Genomic DNA, 21,157 nt, shown 5'->3' with positions numbered 1-21,157 from the left:
TAATGTGACTGACACAACAGATCTGGACCAAAAATGGTTTAAAGCTTCCTGAGAGTGAACTGCAGCTTTGAGGAGCTCTTTCATGACAGGATTATATTTTCAGAACCCAACATTTTGGCAGTAGAGTGGCTACCAGCAGCAGCAGAGGCCATGCTAGCCTTAGCTTCGAGACTGGAAGGGATGGCAGGCCTGGAACTTTCCACAGTTCTTCCTGCCAAGAACAATGAGAGCTGCAGTCTGAGTGCAACAGGGGCCAGTGGCAGTGCAGGAGAGGTGTGAATTCTCAACCCTTGGAGAGCCAGGCACCTACCAGAATTTATTTATGATGCATTCTCTTACTGTCAGGATTGTTTCTCAATTTCTCAGTCTCTCTCTCTCTCTCTCTCTCTCTCTCTCTCTCTCTCTCTCTCTCATACACACACACACTCTACACATGCTGTATTAGATTCTGAAGAGCACTATAACTCTTACTCAACTGTGACATTAATGTGACTGCTGTGACAATAGATGTGGATCAGAAAAAGCTAACGCATAGTGAGAATGACTTCTATTTTCAGATATTTATAGCTACCAGGACTGTGTTAGTCCAGGATCCGCCATCTGGCTCCAACACCTGAACTCTGACTCACCTTACAGATGGCTTCCCAAGGGTGTTAACTAAATATGGTGGGGATCACAGATGGAGTCCACTCTGCTTTTGTGAATACTTGCTTATTTTGGTAACTGGGGTGGACAGTAAGGCTAACGACCCAACACTCTAAATGTTTCCCACCTCAACCAGGCAGTCCAGAGGCCCCCACCCCAGAAGGGAAGTGTGCACACAGTATCCCAGATGACAGCTATGTTAACAATGTCAAAACAAACCTCAGATCTCACCTTCAGAAGTGACAGAGGGAAGCTGTTTGAAAGTCTCAGCCCTTGGACCCACTGCCTGGCTGTGAGAGGAGAAGCGGGGTAAAGAGTTCAAGGGGACATGGGAAAGATGGAAATAAGACTTTTCACTAGTAATTCATTATCCCATCTGTCACTTCAGCCACCCTCATTGTAGGCCTAGGGAGCTTAAATACATTTTTTTTAGCATTCTATTTTGGGGGCTCAGTGGTTAAGAGCACTGACTGCTCTTCCAGAGGTCCTGAGTTCAATTCCCAGCAACCACATGGTGGCTCACAACCATCTGTAATGGGATTTGATGCCCTCTTCTGGTGTGTCTGAAGACAGCAACAGTGTACTCATATACATAAAATACATAAATTTTAAATGTTAAAAAATTTTAAAGGTTTATATATTTTAAGGAGAGAATGTTGCACACACACTCAAAGTTGGCCCCTTTCCTCAAATGAGGAAAGTATCATGATGGCTACTTTTAACAAAACACCGATAACCTCATTGAATGCTATATGCTGCTTAAAGACAGGACACAGCCTGAGAACAAACACATCATCAACACAGTGTGTGCTGCATAAACTAACCCAGCTCCAATGTCACAGCCAGTCTTAGGTGGCTGCCAACCCTGTGCAGTCAGTCCACCACTGATGAAGCTCTGATGTGTGGCAGAGGGACTGCTCAAATGCAGAGACTGCCATACATGTGGCCAGTGAACTAGTGGGTGACAGGGATCGCTATGGTCAGGTCACAGCAAAGAGATGTGAAGGCAAGAGAGAAGAGGAAGAGACTGAAAGTGAGTGACTAGGGAAACGAAGGTGAGGCAGACAGAGTGCGGAAGGAGGAACAGCGCAGGGCAGGTCTGCAGGAGGCTGCTCCAGAGGGGTGCCGGAAACAAGTGAATGCTCATATTATTAGAGACTGAGGGGCAGTGCCGGCTTAGACTGAGAACATTCAGGGTTAAGGCAGAGACTACTGAGGGGAAAGACCTGGACAAATAGTTTAGGACAAGGAAAGTATCTTTATTAATGACTCCCTCAAGCTGGACAGAGCCTGGCTGGGGGCCAGCGAGATGCAGTGGAGAAGGTGGTTGCTCCACAAGTCTGATGATCTGACAATCTGAGTGGGATCCCTAAAGCCCACAGTGGAAGGAGAGCATAGACCCCAGAAAGCTGCTCCCTCACCTCCACAAACATGTCAATGTGTTCTTGCTTTCACAGACATGGAGACACAGACACACATACACACACACAGACACACACACACACACATACACAGACAGACACACACGCACAGACACACACACACAGACACACACACACGCACACACACACACACATACACACTCACTTTTTAAAAAGCTGGCTTTGTAATGATTATGTACTTATGATTCACAAATGTGGAAAATCCTCTGTCTAGAAACAGGCAGTGGTTTGATCCTCTGACCTGGCTGAGTGAGACAGCCAATGGAGGAGCAGTCAGGAAGAAAGAGGGCAGAACCACACTTCTCAACTGGTTTCCTGAGGCTTTCTCTTTGGTCTCCTAGGACTCAGCAGCAAAGTGATGGAGAAAGTCTACCACATCCAGGGCACTTCTTATCACTGCCAACCCTTCTGGGATAGATAGGAATGGGAAAAAAAATTCTATTCTAGGCAGTCTCCCAAAAGTAGTTTGAGTATCAGTTATTAAACTCAAGGTGGAAGGCTGTACTGAGGAAAGAGAACACGAGTCTGGGCAAAGATTTGCCCTGGCTCCCTTCCTCACATCTCGGCCTCCCCGTTCAGCCTCCCCGTTCGGCTCCCTTCCTCAGTCTCATCCTCTCCCTCATCCTCTCCCGTACAGGAGGAAAGCAGGAACAAACCGTGACACTCACTTCTTCAGGAAGTCCTGGAAGTCAGCTGGCAGATCACTGGGGATGGTCACAGGATACTCCTCACACTCCTGACCTTGGCTAAGAGACAACAGCAGGAGGCCAAGACGCCACACATCCCCTTTCTTCCCGGTTTTATAAGGCAGAGCACTGTCACTAAAGCGAACTCGAGTTTGCTCAAAAACATCCTCCTTGCAAATGTCTGCCAGGCGCTTAGAGATGCTGTAGTCTGTTATCTTGACGGTGCCCTCAGCATCCACCAAGACGCTGGCGGTGCTCAGCACCTTGTGCACCACCGAGTTGCGGTGCAGGTAGTCCAGGCCCGCCAGGAGCTGCGCTGTGTATTTGCGCAGCTGGTGCATGGGCACAGGGCCTGAGTGGCTCAGGTGTGCAGCGAGAGAGATCCCACTGATGTGTTCTGCCAGAATGTCGACCACAATGGAATCCTTCTCCTCTCTGGAGTTCATCGCAAAGTAGCGGACAATGTTTGGATGGCTCAGTTTCACTAGGGAGCTGAATTCTGTTTCTGCTCCTTGAATCTGAGAAGGATATTAGGCAAATGACGTTAGCTAGTGTTTCACTCCAAAAGTATGGTGTGAGATGGAAAATATAGTTTCAAAGATGAGAAAATAATAGCCTGAATCTTTCCCTAAACTGATAAATCGACCTGATAGTGTACAAAAATGCAAGAAATTTTAGCTAATTACCAACTTCAATGTCAAAATGGGGTATCCAAATACCATAAAATTGCTGAGTTGCTTTTAAAAATCAAACTTTTTGGATATGTGTGTGATAAAAAAAAGCAGAAAAAAAGAAACATATTTAAAATAGTTTTCTGATTATACTAAGAATCATTGTAAAATGGATTAAATTCCAGGGGATGAATGTGTAGTTCAATTGGTAGAGCATCTATCCAGCAGGCAAGAGAGCTTAGGTTTAATTCCCAGTACTGAAAAATGTAAATTTAAATATAATACAAAGGGAAAAAATCCTCAGACTTATTTATATGATCACCATCCAAAACTAACCATTGATTATGGTGTGCTGTAAAGGTCTCTTGCTTTGGCTGCTTTCTAACCTCTTTATTAGGCCAAGGCTAAATACAATGTTAAGTGCTCCCCTGAGTTCAGCATTATCAATTCACAAAAATTCCTTTCTCATTAATAACACTGCAGAGAAACAAAAGAAAAAATCCCTCTGATCCCTCAGAGGTCAGCTTTAAACATCTCAGAAGAGCAGACAAAACAAATAGCTGCAAACAGCACAGCTACGAGGTGGTAACCAGCCCCTGTAAGGTAGGTCACGGAAGACAGGAGGGTGTGAGGCTGGGGTGGGGTACAGAAGTGGGAACAGAGCTGAGGCTGGTGAAGGCAAGGGTCCCGTGGTCCTCACTGTGGACCATCTGTGGGAGCCAGTGGGAGCAGGCTTTTGCTTCATCATCTACAGCTTGCGACTGGGCTTCTGGACAGCGATGACAAACATACTGACATTTTTCTTTCATTTTTGCATCTAAGACAAGGGCTTATGTAGCCCAGGCTGGCCTCAAGCTTGCTGTGTAGCTCAGGATCACCTGGATCTGCTCTTCCCACTCTGGTTCCCGAGTACTGCGCACCATCACGCCCAGTGAGCCTACCTGCTTTTTACATTTATCGATCTTCTCTTTCTCTTGACTGGTAAGGCAAGGGCCCATCTTTTTCTGCCACTGAAGGACCCACTCATACAACAAGACAAAGCTGCCCGTGGCTGTTTCCAATGCATTGTATACCACCTTCCCCAGCTGCTCATCGCTGCCTGCAGAGAGACAGAAAAGCTCATCACATCTTGTAAAGTGTGTGTGTGTGTGTGTGTGTGTGTGTGTGTGTGTGTGTGAGTGTGTGTGTGTGTATTACATGCTAACTATGAAAAGAATCATTCACTGCAATACCTGTCCGTTTGTTAGTGATTTTTAATAATTAACCAATACAATCTGATCCTTCACATCTTGATTACTGTAGAAAGTTCTGAACCGATGATGAGATTTAACATCGAGTGAGACACAGAGAATAGCACCTTACTGGACCTACAGTGCTGCTCTTCTTCGTGGCCTACCTTTGTGGACCACACCTGCCCTACCATTCCACTAATATAGATTAGTGTGCACAGTGCAACAGCCTGTAGTCTAATTTGAAAAGTGGCTTCATTAGAGGCACAAACTCTGTATATGCTCGGCAGAGCCAAGTGCCCAATGCTTTAGAGGAAAGAACCAGAATGACAGCCAAGGCTAAAAAGCGGTGCGCTTGGTTAGCTAGCGGGCATGTTTCCCCTGGGGACCCAAACTGCTCTAACATCAAACCCTGTTGTACAAAATTCTCTGTTGCCATTAAAGATGATAATAGAAAAAGGAGAAAATAAATAATTTTCATTTTACTTTTATTTTCCTTTCCTCTGTGCTCTTTCCTTTTTAATTTAATATAATTTAACTTAATTTAATTTAATGATAGCATTGTCCCACACAGACCACACAGTTCTTGGTTGTAGGGGATACTTTGTGTCTGGCTGCCAATAAGTTAGATGTCAGTAGCACCCTACCACCGCATTAACTGTCAACTGTGCCTGTAGACTGGGCTAGCTCAGTAGCAGGGTGCTGGCTAAGTATGTGCTCGGTGTGGGGTTCGGTCCCCAGCATGGAAAACAAGCAGTCCTCAGGTATCACCAAATGACACCAGGCTACAAACTCATCTCCAGTTTGGAACCACTAATATTACAGAAATCTAGCTCTATGTGTGCATGTGGTGTGTGTGTGTGTGTGTGTGTGTGTGTGTGTGTGTGTGTGTGTGTGTATGTATGTGTGTGTGTCCGCGCACAGGATGGCTTGGGTGCTGGCCCTCGGGTGCTGTTCATCTTGTTTTTGAGGCAGGGTCTCCCACTGCCTCACAGCCAGTGGCTGGCTGGCTAACCAGAAATCTGCCCCACCTCCCAGCACTTGCATGACGTGTGCATGGCACCGTGCTGTCATGCTTAGGTTTACTTATTTTAAATGTGGTTCTGGGGTTGGAGTCATGTCTTCTTACGAGCACTCTACAGCCTGAGCATCTCTGCAGCCTTACCCTTTCCTTTTAGTACAAAAACACTAGTTTTTCATGTTATTACTTCTCTTTCCTAATGAGAAAAATAAATTAAGAGCTGTTGATAATTACATTTTCCATTTGAAAAATCAGAAGCAAAATTAACCCGCACATATAAGACAGTTTTAGCAAAAGTACTTTGGAGAATTATAGTTGAATTTGCTCAACTAGCCTTAGCATTTGTCAGGTAGTTTTTACTTTAGGGAAACGCTGGCAATTTAGAGATTTTAATTAAAATGACCTAATTATTTGCTAGTCACAATGACTTGTAAATGTCTTAGCTGAAGAGGGAAAGACCCTGATGTTTGAAAACTTGCCAGTTAAAGGAAGCGACTTTCAACTCCTGTGTTGAGCGGCTCCTTGGAGACAGTGACACAGAGAGCTTATGGGATGGATGGAGGATGACAGGGCTCAAATGAAGTTTCACTGCATATGTGTGCTTCCTAGTGCACTGGCACTCACTCATATATGTATAACATTATACATATACATAATATACGTAAAACATTCATTTATCATGTGGTGCACATACATGTGTATGCCACTGTCTCTATGTGTGGATACAAGAGCACTTTCGGGGGTCAATCCTTCCCTTCTATCATGCGGTTTCTGGGTAGCACTCAGGTTGCTAGGTGAGTGCCCCTATCCAGTAGGCTACTTCACTGGCACTGTGTACAAATAGCTAGACTTTTTATAATTGCTGGGGCTTTTAAATTATAAATTCATTTTGCTGCCCTCATATCACCCTTTTCTTTTTTCTTTTTTTTTTTTTCTTTTTTTCGGAGCTGGGGACCGAACCCAGCGCCTTGCGCAAGCAAGCGCTCTACCTAAATCCCCAACCCATATCACCCTTTTCTTATGGAGATGACCCAGAGAGCAAGTGTGCTGAGGCTAAAGGAGAAAGTTAGCAGGACACTGACTGAAGCTGTCCCACGCCAGCAACAGTCACTTATCCAGACAGTTGTCAGCACCTCACCCATAGCCAGAAACATCCTCCAGTCTCTCTAACTCCACCTTTAAATTGAAAAACAAACATTATATGTTGCTTCTCAAATTGAAAATGTTTATTGAAAATTAAAAAATTAGTTGATGGCTAAAAAAAAAAACCCCAGATACTTCATAGAAATTAGGGTCTGTTTACAATGCCAGACCCATTGTGAGAAAATAAATAATTGAATCTTGGAAGTTCACAAGGTGAATCTAACGGATAGGCACACAGTGAGTCTAAGCCGAGGCACTCTGCCTTTCTGATTTCCCAGGTTATTGAAGCAGCGAGTTTCATGTTGCCAGTTCACGAATGTCTGAGTAAAGGACAATCTCAAGTCCAAGGCCAACCACCTCTACGGTGGCCTCCAACCTGCCTAGTGGCTGTTTGCATATGTCAGTCTGTGTCTGTGAATCCTAGGTGTCTAGGCTGCTGTCACAGTCCCAGGCTGTGTCCAGACCAGAGTCTTCAGACGGGCGGTTTCTACCCCTTCCATTCTCTGCCCACTCCTTAGCTGCTCTCTGGCTTATTCATACCACCTTAAAATGAGGACAGAGGCTGAAAGCAAGCCGGCTTGACTTGTGATATCTATCCATTAACTCTGGCAATTACAGGACTGCAAATAAAAGTTAATTTAATTTTAACAACTGTTAAATTCACTACATGAAAGCAAGCTCTAGCAGCTTATCTGTACGGCTAAGAAACCTAGATTTTTAAATAAATAATTAAAGTCCCAAATTGCAGAGAGAGGTTCATCCCATCAGAGACAAGTGCTAAATAAGATGTAGAGAAAATAAGGTGGTTTTCCCGGCCAGGCACAGTGCCATGTAGGATACTACCAAGCAGATGGACAGTGACTTAAGGAGACGTGGGGGCCAGGGATGGGACTCAGGGGCCCTGTACTTGCTTGGCATGCACAAGCATCTTGGTGCAATCCTTAGTGCCATGAAGGGAAAGCAGGGCTTTGGTCATCGAAGGTGGCAAGCATCAGGCTCGCCCTGTTTACTCACATTTCATCAGTACCAGACAGTAGGATGCAATACTTAGTCCTATCTGTCCACTAATCATTCCAAGAGCATGGTTGTATTTCCATATTACATCAGAGGAGCTGAACAGCTTCTCTTCCTGGGAATGAAAAGCAGTGGCCAGAATTGCAGCTTCCTGCTAGGATAAGGGTCTGAGGAGAAGAATCTCCAGTCTGTTCAGTTACATCAGGATTAACGTTTGTCACTAAACCAACCTAATGGACTTGGCTAGTTTACTCACCAACACATTTCCCTTTGTGCACCATGAGCTGATCAGCGCTACCCACACAGAAGTAGAGGATGTCACACGAGCCAGGAGAGGCTTCACCACTACAGACAGAATACTGACGTTCTCGCCTTAAAAATAAATCCGGACAATGTTTTTTCCTTTAGCTTACAGTTCAACACAGGAAATTCTCGCCCCTCCATCCCTCCTATTAGCCCACTGAGTCCAGTCTCCGTGTCTATGGGGGATGGAGATGAAGGTGCCAATGGGAAAGCTATTTACTGTCTACTCCCATTGCTCCGCCACAAACTCCATTCAAGGTGGTAAGCACACTGGCTGTTTGCACTGAACTTAAAATTCAGATCTCGACTAGGCAAGATGGCTCAGCAGGTAAAGATGCTGTCTTAAAAGCATGATGACCTGAGTTTGAATCCTGGAACATGGAAGGAAAAAACTGATTTTACATGGCTGACCTCCACACAGGCACATGCAGCACACACACCGCCCCCCCCCCACTACACACACAAAAATAATAAGTTCTTGCATTCTTTTTTAAAAGTTTTATTTATTTAATAATATCTATATAATTGTATACTGTAGCTATCTTCAGACACACCAGAAGGGGGCATCGGATCTCATTACAGATGGTTGTGAGCTGTGTGGTTGCTGGGATTTGAACTCAGGACCTCTGGAAGAGCAGTCAGTGCTCTTAACCACTGAGCCATCTCTCCAGCCCTAGTTCTTGCGTTCTTGATCACCACCAGGGCTGGTGGTGACTGTACTGACAACAAAGACACACAACAAACATTTCATCGGTACAGGAAGTTCAGCTGGCTGTCCATCCCTGCAGCAAGTTCTACTGGCTGTCTATCACGGGAGGAAGCTCAACTGGCAGTTTATACTCATCCCTCACCAATCTCCTATCTTTTCCCTTCCTAGGCGCAGATGCATTTGCAGAAGCACATGGGCTCAGAGTTCTCACAGTTCTAGAATGGGCCTCAGCCAGGGAATGGTCATTCATTCTCTTACTGTCTTTGACAGACACTCCCTGTCACAAGCCTCTATGACTGTCCCTAAATACTCAACCTCTCTATTTTCGTTTCTTTTTTCTGTTATTCCCTCCCCTGCCTTCCTCTCTCCTCTCCTCTCTTTCCTCTGCCATGGATGGGGAGCACAAGCTGGAAAACTAGAATGCAAAAATAATCAACAAGTTGGGGGGCGGGGGACAGTGAGCAATGAGGGAGAGGCCTCATTCGTGCGTGAATGCTCTGGAACCGCTCTGATGAAGCCTGCAGCAGATCTCTAAGGGACTCAGGCAAAGAGGCCTGTTCTTTTGCTGAAAACAAGGAGCACAGAGGGAAGGAAGTTCCCAGTCCCTCCAGCCTTAGCCATAAGGAGTCTGGCCGCTGGCAGCCGTCTTTAAGTCAACACTGAGGACAGACTGTGGGCAATGCCTCAGTTCCATTCCCTACAGACCTGCTGTCTGAGATCCGGCCATCGGCAGGTCCTTCCATCCTTCATGTTGCTGTGTTCCTCTCTCCTCACTCCTCCTCACGCTGCCCTCCTGGGCTGCGCTCTCCACACACGTACTCTGGCTCCTCATAGTCTAACCCTATCCCGCGTCTTCACGCCAGCCCTCCTACCATTCCTTCCTCATACACTGCAGCAAGCAAACAAACAAACCAGCATGCTCCTCCTCACTGACAAGTGCACTTTTATTTTCCTGTGGTTCTATCATTAGCCCTATAGACCTGACCCCCATGCCACATCTCCTCACTAGCTCCCCATCCCGTTTGGACATCTGCAACTTTCTACCACATACAAACATTTTTCAGTCATAACCCGGTGTCTCTCTTTCCAATCCTGGGACTTGGGCCCTTCCCCAACCTTTTCTCACATGGGGTCTCATACCACCCACATGTCCCACATACTCTAAATGCTGGGGCACAATCAGTACATTGTCGTTCTGCTTAAGCTTCTTCTTGTACAAACAGGAGCACAATGAGATTTGTGGAGAAAAGGGACACAAGCAAAGGTTCAACACCACATGCTAGACTCGCATGAAGAATCTAGCAGCCCTTGGTCTGAGCTCTGCTCCAGCCAGCAAATGGTGCTACACAGTCCTCTTAGTCCAACCCATCCCAGTGTCCCACAGTTGACAGGTTTGAAGGTATTTTAGAATATTAATTGCTACATACCTGAGTCACAGAGCACAGAGATATTAAGTTGGCACTAACCTGGTTAGCTTTCAGAGTGCTAGAAGGAGCTGTGTATGCTACCAGAGGAGAAAAGTCATCATTGATCTTGCCCAGATGTGAACCTTGTGAGCTACAGTAAGGTCAGCCCTGACAAGATATACCTATTGGTGTAATAGTGGCATGAACATCAGGGGGTAACCAACTACTTTAACTATATTTTAAGTCCCATGCCACAAGTCCCATAACACCTATACCTGGCACCACTGTTGGACCAAGATTTTGCTAAATGGATATTGTAGTAAACCAATTCCTATCAACATGGCTGTACCCAGATTAGTCCATCTGTCAACTCTCAACAGAGAGACTTCTCTTTGCAATAGATGGTAGTTAACACAGAGACCCACAACTGACCAAGGCACAGAGCATTAGAGACCAGAATGGCTAGCTTTGAATGGACATCTATATCATGTTCTCCTCCTCCACCAAGGCTCAGGGACCTGTAGAAGAGATGGTGGAAAGACCTTAAGACTCAGAGGTGGCGAGTGTATACAAGGAAACAGTATTCTTTAGTATTGTCCAGATACTGCAAGACAGCTGCACAAATGAAGTCACGTGACCGCGACAGCATGCACAAACCCCATGCAAACACAAGCCAGTATGGGAAGGGATGGGACATGAAGTTCTACCCTAGTTGAGAAGCCACTGGCAACTGATGGCAGCTGGGAGAAGGGGGTCAGTTTTAGAGCTTAGCCTTGGTAAGTAGCCATGCTCCGGTGGGATGCCTCACAGCTGAGAATATAGAAGCAGCACAAACTGGACTTGATGGATTTTAAAAAGGACACAAACATGGGTGGAGAAGAAATGGAAGGTGAGTTTAAGAGGACAGCTGGGAAAACACACTGTGAAATCCTCAAGGAACAAAAAAAACTGACCACCTCATTACAACTGTCAATAGTGTTAGAGCTGGGGACGTAGCTAAATGGGCCAGCACTTGCCTAGTGTACAAGGCCCTGAGTTTCATCCCTAGCTGCAACAAACAAATAAACAGAAAACTCATAGACACATAAACCAAGTTGTAAGAAGAGGGCAACTAGGACTAAAGAAGAAACGGAGATGATTTTAAAAGTCAAAGTATCTATAAAATAGTAAGTGTGGCACATGCCAGCCAGCACAGACTGGCATTTAGAACAATTATGGAAGCCCAACAGTACATCACCAACAGCCAGAATTTAAAATAAGGAACAGAGAGGAGAAAGCCAGTCAGCGATGCATCAAGAAGTGGGCCAGAACTACCTCTTAGGATCTACTCTGCTCACTAGAGCAGCAGCTTCTGAACTCTCGCAGACACCAAGGGCCAGTGGCGTCAGTCTAGGGTCTGTTCTGGTCATGGACGGCTCACTTTCGTTAGCACCTCTGCTGCATAGCTGAGGCAGCATTGAGCCTAATAAGGTGAAGGTGGGGTCAAGCAAATGGCAAATGCTAACAGTCAGGTCTCGCAAGGGCCAGAAAACCTGATACAACTAGATTCCAGAAGGTAAATCAGAAATGTAAATTCTTAATAACTGGAAAGAGAAAATACGACCCAGATCCATTAAGATGGCTCAGTGGGGAAGGCATTTGTCACCATGCCTGACAACTCCAGTTCAATCTGCACATCGACATGCTGGGAGGAGAGGACTGACTGCTACAGTTAATCTCTTAACTCTACATTGCACACGCACACATGCATGCACGAACGCACACACGGGCCAGTCATCTCAGCGTGTAAAGGTTGAGCCTCACAAGCCAGATGAGACGAGTTCAATCTCTGGAACTCACAGAAAGGCAAAGGAGCATCCACTGCACATAGCCCTCTGACCCACACGTGGGCTCTGGTACTCACACACAATAAATAAACTAAAAAATATTTGTAATGTTTAAAGTAAAAAATTACAAATAACAAAAGTAAATAGGGTTCAAGTGGTAAGACAGTAAGTGGCAATGTGTCACCAAGGCCCAGAGTGGGGCCGCTACAGTTTGCAACTGGAATGCACAGAAAGACCCATGTGCTAAAGCAGGCCTAGTGGGCCCTCAGCCCCTCCATCCTTCCTTCTGCGGCCTGGCTGTGAGGTGAGCAGGTTCGTGTGCTGACACTTCCCACTGTCATGTGCTGACTCCACAGAGGCCTAAATGAAATGGGGCCATGGGACTGGTAGGACAGTACTGACACTTGAAAAGTGGTCCTCTGACTTCTACATGTGCCTCACGGTGCACGTGTATGCACACACATACAGACACCCCTACACACACACACCTACACACATTTCCAATAATAATAACTTTAATTAAAAATGAGCTGAAGAACCTATAATATTTAATAACTTCTCCATTCATGGCTTCTTCATTCAGATTCCTTTCTGGTTTTCAGGAGGCCAAAGCACATGAATGGAGAAGACCTAAGAAGGGAGAGAGATGGAGAAAGTAGTGTTCTTCCTGTGACCTCTGGTGACAGAGGACCTAGGCGCCTACCTCGGAGGCTGTGGCTCTCTCCCTTTGGAATGGGTATTTTATCCTGTATCTATTTTGGAAGATCCCATACCTCGGTCTATGTTTGTACCTAACTATAGCAGGCTGTGCAGCTCATTTGATGGGGTGCTTGCCTAGAATAGAGTCCTGGATTCAACTCCCAAGACCAGGTGTAATGCCAGCACGTAGATGGTAGAGGTGGGAGCTCCAGAGCAGGTCTGGCTGCAGAGCAAGTTTGAGGTCAGCCTACATTATACTGAAGAGAGATTATGCAGCGCTGTAGGCTGTTCTACAGGTTGTGACTGGCTTCACTAGATACTTGGAGACACGCATGATGATGCATGCCTGTTAATCTATTGTGTGGGAGGCTGAGGTCCAGAGGATCACAAGTTCGAGGTCAGTCTGGGCTATAAGTACGATTTTTGCCTCAAAATAAAATGAAAAAGAGCTGGGATGTAGCTGAGGTGGAGCTTAGACAGCATGGGTGAAGCTCTGGGTTTAAACACCAGCACCACAAAACAAATATGTGATGTCACTTAGAAAGTGTTAAGCAAAAACCTGGTTTCATATACATAGCTAACATGTTATCAAGATAACCGTGCTGAGCGGATCACTGAGATCCTATCTGAACATTCCTACCCACTCACTGCAGGCCAGTTATCCTTCCACATCTCCCACCCTGCAGATGAGAAGGCTGAGGGACTCACCTGGACCTTCCTGAGGAGTGTGCCCGGGCTTTACCATTTCCTACAAAGTCAGGAGAGCCTCCATGGAGAATGGCAGCTGCCCTGTGTCCTGCTGGGTCTCTCTTAGAGGCATGATCCTGGTTTGTCAAACTAGTAATTTCCAAACGTTCCTAGAAAAGGGGAAATAGAACCCACATGGGCTGTTCATACAAGCAGATGACAAGCACGGTTGGGATCACCCACTCAGTACAGAATAAACATTTTATTTAATCAGGATATTTTACTGTCATTTTTGCTAATGTGAAAAAAAAAAACACTGGATCAAGAAGCAGTGTTGGGGGATGGGGGGGTGGGAAAAAAAAGAAGCAGCGTTGGGGCAAAGTTTACAGCCCAGCTCTGTGGGGGAGCCACAGTGGGAGGAGGGCATCCACCTACAGTCAGGAGCAGAGAAGTGGATATAAAGCACGCCTCATACTCAGCTAGCCACTCCTACTCTTGCACAGTCCAGGGCCCTAAACTAGGGAATGATGCCACCCACAGTGGGCTGGGCCTTCCTATGTCATTTGGCAATCAGGACAATTCCCCATAGATAGATACACCACACGCCAAACCTAAAGCAAACAATCTCTCATAAGATTTTCCTCCCAGTGATTCCAGGTGTGTCAACTTGACAGTAACAGCTAACTATCACAGCTTACAGTGCAATAGCTAGACATAACGTGCACCAGGGGAACGGCTGTACAAGCAAACACAAGGAACTGAATTTTGATTCCCTACGTTCACACATACACAAAAAGTCACCAAGGAGGCAGAAATAGGATGATCCTGGAGGCTCACTGGCCAGTCAGTCTAGCCAATCAACGAGCTAAGTTCAGTAAAAAACCTTGTCTCAAAAAATGAAGTGGAAGGGACCAGAGAGATAGGTCTTCTAGGGACTAGAGAAATAGAGGTTAAGAGCACTGGCTGCTCTTTCAGAAGACCTGGGTTAGATTCCCAGAACTCACATGGCAACTCACTACTGTCTGTAACCCTAATCCCGGGGGATCTGATGCCCTCTTCTGGCCTCACACAGTGCCCCTCAAGCACTGCACACTTGTGACACATGGACATGCACGTACAAAAACCACACAACAAATTAAAAATAGACATGGTAGCAAACCACTGAAGGCAGTTGACCTCCGCCTTCACAAGTGCACATGAAAGCAGTGTATACATCCAATAGGGTGCTCAACCCAAGCCAACCCTACGTCAACAAGTGAAGTCCATATCACAGCTTTAAGAGCATGAGGTTTTTATACGTGGAAGAGCTTCAGGGAAGTTAAAAAGGCAGAGCTAGAGGAGATTAGAGACTGGGGGGCTGACAGGAGGCAGCGCAGAGGTAAGAAGGGAGGGTGGAGGCAACAGAAATACCAGGTTTGGATTCAGCTTTATCCAGGGTGGACTGCCACTACAGTCCTTTTGTTTTAGATGAGGAAAGACAGGCATGGAAGAGTGTCCTCTCTAAGGTTCCAGCAGAAAAATGAAAGCTTTGGTTGGGTGTTGTTTCCTGCTGTACAGCATGGGACCCTGCCAGCAATGTTCAGAAAACAATGAGGAATGTCCCATCACATCCAGTTTGTTCTTTTATAATTTGCTGGTGAATCATTCTTTTTATCACCAAATTGAGTTTCAGGAAGGTATGTAAGGTTTCCATTTGCTCTTCAGTAAGAACAAACTGTTTTGTTTGTTTGTTTAATAAAAGTTCTATTCCAGGCTAATTAAAATTTCAATCTCTTGCCTTTGGACTTGTTTAATAAATTACTGTAATTACATAAACCAAAGTTATTTACAGATAATATACAATGCTGAATTTTGCCACCTGTTTTAGAGATCTAAAAATACACGGTAAGTGGAACACAGTGCTTACATTAGAGCTGTCAGAGCTAGGGAGGTAAGGCAGAATTGTCAAGAGCATAGGGTTAGCTTATGTAATATTATGAATTCAAAGCAAGCAGAGGACACACAGGAAGACCCTGACTCAAGCCCCTTTTACCACAAATAAGAAAACAAACAGATTCCCAAAATGTAAAAAATAAAACATTGATGCTTTTAGCTTTAGCACATGAGAGGAGAGGAGAGTGTCTCCAGTGGAAATAAGAACTTTTACAAGAGGAAATGCAGATCCTTTGGTACAAAATGGACAGCACCTGCTTAGCCATTTCCTTCCTTTTCTTCTCTTCCTTGATCTCCTCTTTCCTTTTCTGAATCTCGTGGAGGATTTCACGTTGCTGAAATAAATCAGAGCAGGTCAGACATCAATCTCTGGAATGCATCTAGCAGGTCCATCCTGGACTCACACAGCTTTTGAATTTCCATGGCCTGAAACCCTTGTTTCCTGAGATCTACACAGGAAAGCTTGGAGCAGCCACACACATCCCTGAGAAGCAGGCTTTCCTATGGAGGTGTTAGGTCTGTCTTCCTCTTTCACTCCTCTAGCTCTGTCATCCGCCCGTGTTCTTTGCCATGGATCTGTATAGGTGTGGTGGAAGCTGGATGTTCTCAGAGCCTGGGCCTAGGGTGGCAAAGGCCCAGGTATCACGTCAATCCACCATGACCTTAATCTGCCTTCTCCCATCATCCCTTTAAGTATTAAAACTAGTATTTTGATCTTCATCAATTGTTCTTAGCTCCCTACAATTATAAATTATATCAAAAAATTAAGTCATCAAAGATGTAAATAAAAATAAAATGCAGGGGTTGGGGATTTAGCTCAGTGGTAGAGCGCTTGCCTAGGAAGCGCAAGGCCCTGGGTTCGGTCCCCAGCTCCGAAAAAAAAAAAAGAAAAAGGAAAAAAAAATGCAAAAACATAACCTACATTTACAGGTAGCTACAGCAGTACACCAAAAAAGACTGTTAGTCAAAGGCCCACTAACTTCTAATAATGAACAGCTATGTATTCTAAATGGTGACTAGAGATAGTTTAATGGGAGCTAAGTGATATGGATAAGATTGATCGCAATGGACTATGAGGGATAGAGAATGCTTGCCCTGTCAAGCATGAGAACATTCTATAGAAAACACACAGAGTGTAAGTACATTACAGGGTGGAGAAAATTAGGCAGAAACAAGAATCAGACAAAAGCACCTTAAAGCAGAAAGGGGATATTAGGAAAGAGGAAAGGCACTAGAAAATGAAGAAAGAGGGGTGAGAGAGGGCAGCAGTGTGGTGAATGCCATCGAGTATGTCACGTGTATGCATAAAACGTCACAGGGAAACATGGTAAGTTAAAGAGGGAGAAAATCCAAGTCTTGAAGTACGAGTAGTAACATCTATAGCAGGGAAGAAAACCAGACTTCCACACCAAGAGATAAACATAAACTCAGTCCTAGATGAGAAGTCTAGTGAGGGTAAAAAACCAATTCTTCCCCAAAGAATATGCAAATTTGCTCTAATTAGTCAAAATATCATGAGGCTTATATGTTTTGTTGAATCTGAAGGAACAATTCTGTAGTTTACCTGAGACACTAGGTACACGGCACATGTCTGTGAAACCCACACTGGGATACACAGTAAGACCCTGCCTCAGGAAAAAGAAAGGAAAGAGAGGGAGAGGAGAGGAAGCTGGAGAAGTAAATGAAGGGCAGCAGAATGGTTGAAAAGAATATGAAGATGGGGGGTGGGGAAGGGTAGGTTGGCCTGTGAAATATTAAAACATTCAAAGATAAAAAAGTTCAGAGTGTGTGAATACTCAAGAAAATGAACTTACATTTACCAATAGACTCTAGCATAGGTCAGCAATTAAGACACATTTCAAAACAGTGGTTCTCAACCTGTGGGCAGTGACCTCTTTGGGTGTTGCGTATATCCACACTGTGGTTCATAACAGTTGCAAAATTACAGTTATGAAGTAGCAACAACATTTTATAATTGGGGGTCAGCAAATCAGGAGGAACTGTATTAAAGGACTGAAGCATTAGAAAATTTGAGAACTGCTGTTTTAAAGGAATCTACAGCTCACTGAATGAAGATTGGCTGTGTAATGTGTTAGAGAAATACCTCTTTTTTTATAACTTGTGCCCACATAAGTACTTACTAAATTGATCAAGGGGCTAAAAACAAAACAATTTAAATTAAAACCAAGAAGGAAATCCAGGGTATAAAACATCTTAAAGGATTTTTAGAGTCAGGATCAGTTCCTTCTGAGGATAAGTTAACAGAAGAATAGAGATCTTTAGTTAACATGAAGGTAACTGGCTCTTCTCCCTGGGCATTAGCCCCATCTGTCATTCAAGAGGAAAACAGCCTCCAGATCCAGTGAACTCCTGTACAGGTTGGCAGGCTTTGGGACACAGGAAGTCTGGTCACACGAGCCACTTGGAGAAGTGTTCCAAGCCAGTGAGAGCTGCAGGGAGGAGCTGGGTGGTGTTTCTGAGTTGTAGTGGCTTCTCGCACATGAATGCACATTTCTTGAATCAAATCTGAGCAAGACCCACAGACAGACTCATAGTCAGACATGGAATAGATACGTGGAGGCCTCCAGGCTGGGGCCAGCACCAGCAGCCGGTTCTCACCTCCTGCTCCTCTTTCTGCCTGGCCTCCAGCAACCTCTGCTGCTTCTCCTGAGCCTGCCTTTCCAGCATTTCTTCATGGAAAGACTTTGGAGGGGGCTTGTTATGCTCGCTGAGAAACGACTGCACGTGGTGTGCCAGTTCGAATATCATCACCTACACATGAAAACAACCAGACATGATCAGTTGATGGCAAGGGGAGGGGCCCAGAGAGGGGCCCCACCCAGCAACGCAGTGAACAGACAGATTCGCCCGCCGTGCCAGCATTTTGTCACTTAGCTCTGACATGTTTGAAATTAGGCATATGACACAGTCACAGCAGGAAAAGCTTTTAAAGGGCTCACTGCATCTGTGATCAAGATGAATTGCTGCTGAGATAAATAAAAAGAGTCTCTTCTGTGTGTGTGTAGGGGTAAGACCTACTATCATTTTCTTAACATAATCATCTGTATAAATAAAGCTGAAAACCAAGACGTGCAATGGGAATGGCTACCTTCCCAAGTAGAAAGCCCATTTACTTGACAGTTGGACAGACTGGTCCCATGAGCATCAGCACTGCCACTGTGCATACAGCACACGGATCAGAGGCCCAGTGCAAGTCTGCAGAGCTCTCCTTTCTGCCCTTCTGGCAATGAACAAGCAGGAGGCTGGTCAATACCTAAGGCATGAGTCAGACAGAGCCAGGAAGGAAAGGCCACCTCAACCGTCCACAGGAGAACAGAGAAAGTCACCTTTCTAGCCTCTAGCCTAAGCCAGAAGCCACCGCTGGGGTGGAAATCAATAATTCCAGGGTTCTGAGACCACACTGACTGGCATCCAGCCCAGGGTAGAGCGGCCAAGCTGCTCCTGTCAGTGAAAATGTGAACTGAGGTTCCTGCCCCCACAATTACCAGAGAGCATTTAGAGCGTCTTACTTCTTCATGCTGCTTCTAAAGGGGCCTGAGCATTGATGACGAATCCCTCAAGAAGCTGTGTCTGTTCACAGTGCGCCTTCCTGGGAGTATGTGCTAAGAAAGTACAGCCTTCACTCAGTCGAAGTAATACACTTTTTATTATACCAGAAGCAGTGATGTTTACCAAATCTATCTTGACCTAGAGTTGAGTAATGCCAGTCTAGAGTCTAAGCAAGGGCTAAGAAAATGACTGAGGAACGTTGGAAAAAAGCAAAACATTTCTACTACCACAAGAGACCACTTCTAACTAGAAATGGGCAAGACCACAGCTGTCAAAAGTTTTGTTCTCATTGACTTAACTTACTAGCATTTTCTGAATGAGTGAAGTCTGATACAATTATGTGGGACTGGATAAAAGCAACCAGATTCCAAAGTGGGTCCTACTGAAGATTTCTCTTCTGCCCATTCAGAACTTACCTCAGATACTGATTAAGGGCTTCTCCTGCCCTCCTTCCATTCTGGACCCCTCGCCATATTTCTCCAGAGCATTAGTGTCTACAGTCTACCAGAGTCCCTAGACTGTGCTTTTTCTGTCCCCTCTCACTAAGGCCAAAGGGCCTGAACACCGTGGTTTCCCCAGCATAAGATGTTTGGGTAATAAATACCTACTGACTGGGTTAGAGAGGAACCCATGAGTTTGATTTTACTAATTAAAAGGAAGGATAGAATCTTTAGTACATTTTGGATTACTTACCACGAGTAATAAGGATCTGCTAATAATACATAGTCAGGTGTGGTAGTGCACACCTTGACTAAACCCAGCACTCAGGAGACAAAGACAGGCAGACCTTTGTAAGTTTGAGGTCAGCCGGGTCTCTATGTGAGCTCCAGGACAGCCATACTCTGTCTCAAAAAAAACCAACCAACCAACTAACCGAGATCTACTGCTGCAGGTGGAAGTCATTCAGAGGAGTGCTGTGCATGTGGGCACATACCTGATTCAGGCCACCAGAGATGTGTAGTGAGACTCCGTCCCCCAGCACCACCCCCGCCCCACCCAGAATGCTCCAAAGCACCGTTTTTGGTGCTTCCTCCTTGTAAAGAATGAAGTTCATTACTAAGAGGCGGCTATCAGGGAGACGCTACCATAGGGAGTAGCTTGTGCTAACGTTTAATTACACTCTATTTTACATGAAAACAAAATGAATTCGTCGGAACTGTATTTCCAGCTGCCAGGACTTCAGAGCGATGAAAACAAACTTTTGACAAACAAGCTGGGTCTGCACAGCACAGTCCCACACTTTATGCCCCTCAAATCATGGAATTTTTTGTTTGTTCGTTTGGTTGGTTTTTTTCTTTCAATTTGTGGGGAAGACTCTCACAGCATACTGTCCACTGCTTAAACACGCAGTAATACTGCTGGAAACCATGGATGTCATGCAGTCCTGCCACCCATTTCCAAGGCTTTCCAGTTTGAAACCTCTCCCACCAGATTTGCCATTCCTCGCTCTCCCAGCCCTGCCAACCGCCATTCTCCTCTCTGTCCTGTGAGTCTGGCTTTAGAGTATCTGGAGTATGGTCGATGAGGACCTGTCTTACTACAGCCAGCTCATTTCACTTATTCCAACTTCTTTAAAGTTGCACCATGTTGTGGCGAATGTCAGAATTCCCTTCCTATGTAAGGCTGAACAACATTGCCCTTTGACCTCCTGGACTAATAGGATGACAGCCAAGATGCTGAGTGTAGCAGGCCGCTGTAGCTCCCTGGCTGGTACGAGATCACAAAAGGACTCAGCTATGTGACTAAGCTGTGCTACTCAGTAGGATGAGTATACCTGGCAGGTTTATCATCCTAGCGTGAAGAGCATGTGTGGGAGTATCTATAGAGGATTTATAATAGCTAAAAACTGGAGAACTCAATTGTGTCCATCTTGTATATGGCTAAAGGAGCAGCAGGGTGGAGTACTGATCAGCAATAAAATGTAACAATTACTGTTACATGTAACCACCTGGGAAGCCCTTCAGAAAACAGTGCACCTGAAACAAATACCAATCTTAAAAGGTTGCATACTGTATGAAACAGCTTCAAAATGAGATTATAGAAATGGGAGGGCAGACTAGTGGTTGCCAGGAATGAAAGAGAGAGTGGGGCAACGGAGAAGAGGCCAAGGCAGACATCATGTGGGATCTTTATGGAGATGGAATTAGCCTACACCTGGACTGCTTCACTGTGAG

The 21,157-nt window shown here is 45.2% G+C and overlaps 1 protein-coding gene across 1 annotated transcript in view; it reads right to left on the bottom strand.

Annotated features, from left to right (window-relative positions):
* Positions 1-21,157, bottom strand: part of Eif2ak4 (eukaryotic translation initiation factor 2 alpha kinase 4) — an 85,368-nt gene that overhangs the window by 48,933 nt on the left and 15,278 nt on the right. The window contains exons 4-9 of the mRNA NM_001105744.2: positions 18,033-18,185; positions 15,668-15,748; positions 13,503-13,651; positions 8,108-8,223; positions 4,386-4,543; positions 2,756-3,291 (exon numbers count right to left, since the gene is read on the bottom strand). Of these exons, the coding sequence (NP_001099214.2) occupies positions 2,756-3,291; positions 4,386-4,543; positions 8,108-8,223; positions 13,503-13,651; positions 15,668-15,748; positions 18,033-18,185 (1,193 nt within the window). The remainder of the gene's footprint in view (positions 1-2,755; positions 3,292-4,385; positions 4,544-8,107; positions 8,224-13,502; positions 13,652-15,667; positions 15,749-18,032; positions 18,186-21,157) is intronic.

The sequence above is a fragment of the Rattus norvegicus genome, chromosome 3 (genome assembly GCF_036323735.1).
Source record: "Rattus norvegicus strain BN/NHsdMcwi chromosome 3, GRCr8, whole genome shotgun sequence".
Taxonomy (NCBI): domain Eukaryota; kingdom Metazoa; phylum Chordata; class Mammalia; order Rodentia; family Muridae; genus Rattus; species Rattus norvegicus.
This window is presented reverse-complemented; position numbering and strand designations above follow the sequence as displayed.